Here is a 1,977-nt window from a genome sequence, read left to right as displayed (position 1 = left end):
GCAACAGCTAATAGAGAAGAAGTATCATGTAATGTACAAGGATTAGTGTACGTGAAGTATCTTACTAGTGTGTTGATGTCTCAGTGATCTTGAAAATACAAAACTAGCAAAGTTTAAATTATTGTGTAGCAGCTGGTAGAAGAAGAGAGTCGTCTGCTCTGTGTTTAGTTGCCTAAAAATGAAAAAAAGAGTTAAATATAAAAGTGTTCTTATAGTATCAATTTTAAGACCTTATACACAAGTACAATGTACATGTACATGCACATGTACTTTTTATTAATAAAACAAACTTCCTTTCTCTCCAGTCAATCTATTGCACTGCCACCTGATAGAGTGACTGACAGATCCAGTGACATTGAAGATGATGACTCATTTAGGTAATGATGACAAGGAAGTGAGGAGAGAGAGAGAGAGAGAGAGAGGGTTGAGATAGATAGAGATAGCAATTAATAGTAAATAAAGAAATGTGATGGGTTCAATATAATTTTGTGATTATGTCAGTCAAATGATATCCAATGCTTTGACAGCTAGGCCTGGTTTGTATACATCTATTATTAGCATTGACTAGCTGCATGTAGTTCAAGTTTCTGTCAGCCATTTTGTCTGCATAATCACTATTTATAGATGTCTTGTGCAAATACATATATGTACATGTAAATGACTATAATAATAACTGCATGGTTGTTATATTGAGGTTTGAGGTCAGAGTAGGAAGTGAGCCACAAGGCAGGATAAATACTATATTTTTTATTTTGTTCTTTTTTTACACTGATACAGTGATAAGTTCAAAAGAGTGTTTGCCAAGACCTATAAATGGTCACCAACTAGAGACACTGAAGTGAGGGAGAAGGTGGAAGATGAACTGTTTGAATTATGAAAGAACTGATGATGATAATGGTGTTTGTGTGTTTGTATTAATTATTATCTATTTATGAGTGAAATTCAATCTCTTACCCTCTCCCTCTTTCTCTCTTTTGACTCATTGTTCCTACAATTAATGTATTTCTTTTGTAATATAATTAATATAAGAATGACAGCTACTCTATAAAAATTAAATTAATAGAAAATTACACAAAATTGAATAAAGTGTATTTGCTGTACATGCATGTAGCCAACTCTTATAACATGTCGTCAAGTAAATTTGGTGGGATTGCAATACAAAAATAATATGACACCTACAACTCAGTCATAATCAATATCTTTGGCTATGCTGTGCTTTAATTTCCTTTATCCTGTTTAACCTAGAATACAATAAAATGAGTACATTAATCTTAAGTTTGTCAAATTGTCATTAAATTTTATGAAAACTGATCATAAGATTTGTAATCAATAATTTTGTTCAGTGAAAATGAATAAAAGAGAAATGGTTTAATCAATAAGCCAACACTTACATGGAACTATAATAATTATACTAACATAAATATGTACACATTATAACTACAAAATGCTATGTGTACAATTAATAACATCATACATGTACTGGTATATCTGTACTAGAAATAAATTTTGTAATTAACTGATAGTACATGTACATGATGATACATGAGGTTTACTGACCTTGCTTCCTCTGCCTCTTGTATTTCTGATCTCTCTTTATCTGTTAACTTCTTCATTCCCTCTCTATTGTCTCTAAATAATTATAAGCAGTAAGAGGTGTATGTAAGTGTGTGTGTATACATAATGTGTGTGTGTGTTCAGTAGTACTTGTAATATATGACATATCCATCACCATATAGTCCAAATGAGTATCTGTCTGAAGTGATGGAATACCATCTCAACTTATTCTCAATATCAAGACATGATATCTCAACTGGAAATGATATTCTCTAATAGAATCAGAGAGAACATTAAATAGTGTATGTTTCAATGACTAACCTCTGTATAATAGATATACTCAGCAGGAACTCCACTTAACTCTGACAGCTGTAAAACAAAATGATACAAGTAATAATAACACATACTCTCTCAAAGTCAAAG

At 31.4% G+C, this 1,977-nt stretch overlaps 1 protein-coding gene and 2 long non-coding RNA genes across 3 annotated transcripts in view; all 3 read right to left on the bottom strand.

Moving 5' to 3' along the window:
* Positions 1-104: 104 nt before the first annotated feature.
* LOC109587667 (uncharacterized) lies at positions 105-340 on the bottom strand. Its single transcript, XR_002187737.1, has 2 exons — positions 271-340; positions 105-172 (listed from the first exon to the last, which is right to left on the bottom strand). It is a non-coding gene; the product is annotated as an uncharacterized LOC109587667 (long non-coding RNA).
* Positions 341-1,102: 762 nt separating this feature from the next.
* Positions 1,103-1,595, bottom strand: LOC109587665 (uncharacterized). The gene is made up of 2 exons (XR_002187735.1): positions 1,558-1,595; positions 1,103-1,241 (listed from the first exon to the last, which is right to left on the bottom strand). It is a non-coding gene; the product is annotated as an uncharacterized LOC109587665 (long non-coding RNA).
* A 99-nt stretch (positions 1,596-1,694) lies between these two features.
* Positions 1,695-1,977, bottom strand: part of LOC109587660 (ubiquitin carboxyl-terminal hydrolase 47-like) — a 2,540-nt gene continuing 2,257 nt past the window's right edge. The window contains exons 3-4 of the mRNA XM_020003882.1: positions 1,876-1,923; positions 1,695-1,826 (exon numbers count right to left, since the gene is read on the bottom strand). Coding sequence (XP_019859441.1) covers positions 1,695-1,826; positions 1,876-1,923 — 180 coding nt within the window. The remainder of the gene's footprint in view (positions 1,827-1,875; positions 1,924-1,977) is intronic.

Source organism: Amphimedon queenslandica, unplaced genomic scaffold, assembly GCF_000090795.2.
Source record: "Amphimedon queenslandica unplaced genomic scaffold, v1.1 AMPQUscaffold_12490, whole genome shotgun sequence".
NCBI lineage: Eukaryota > Metazoa > Porifera > Demospongiae > Haplosclerida > Niphatidae > Amphimedon > Amphimedon queenslandica.
The sequence above is the reverse complement of the archived record's forward strand: the minus strand, read 5'-3'. Positions and strand labels throughout refer to the sequence as shown.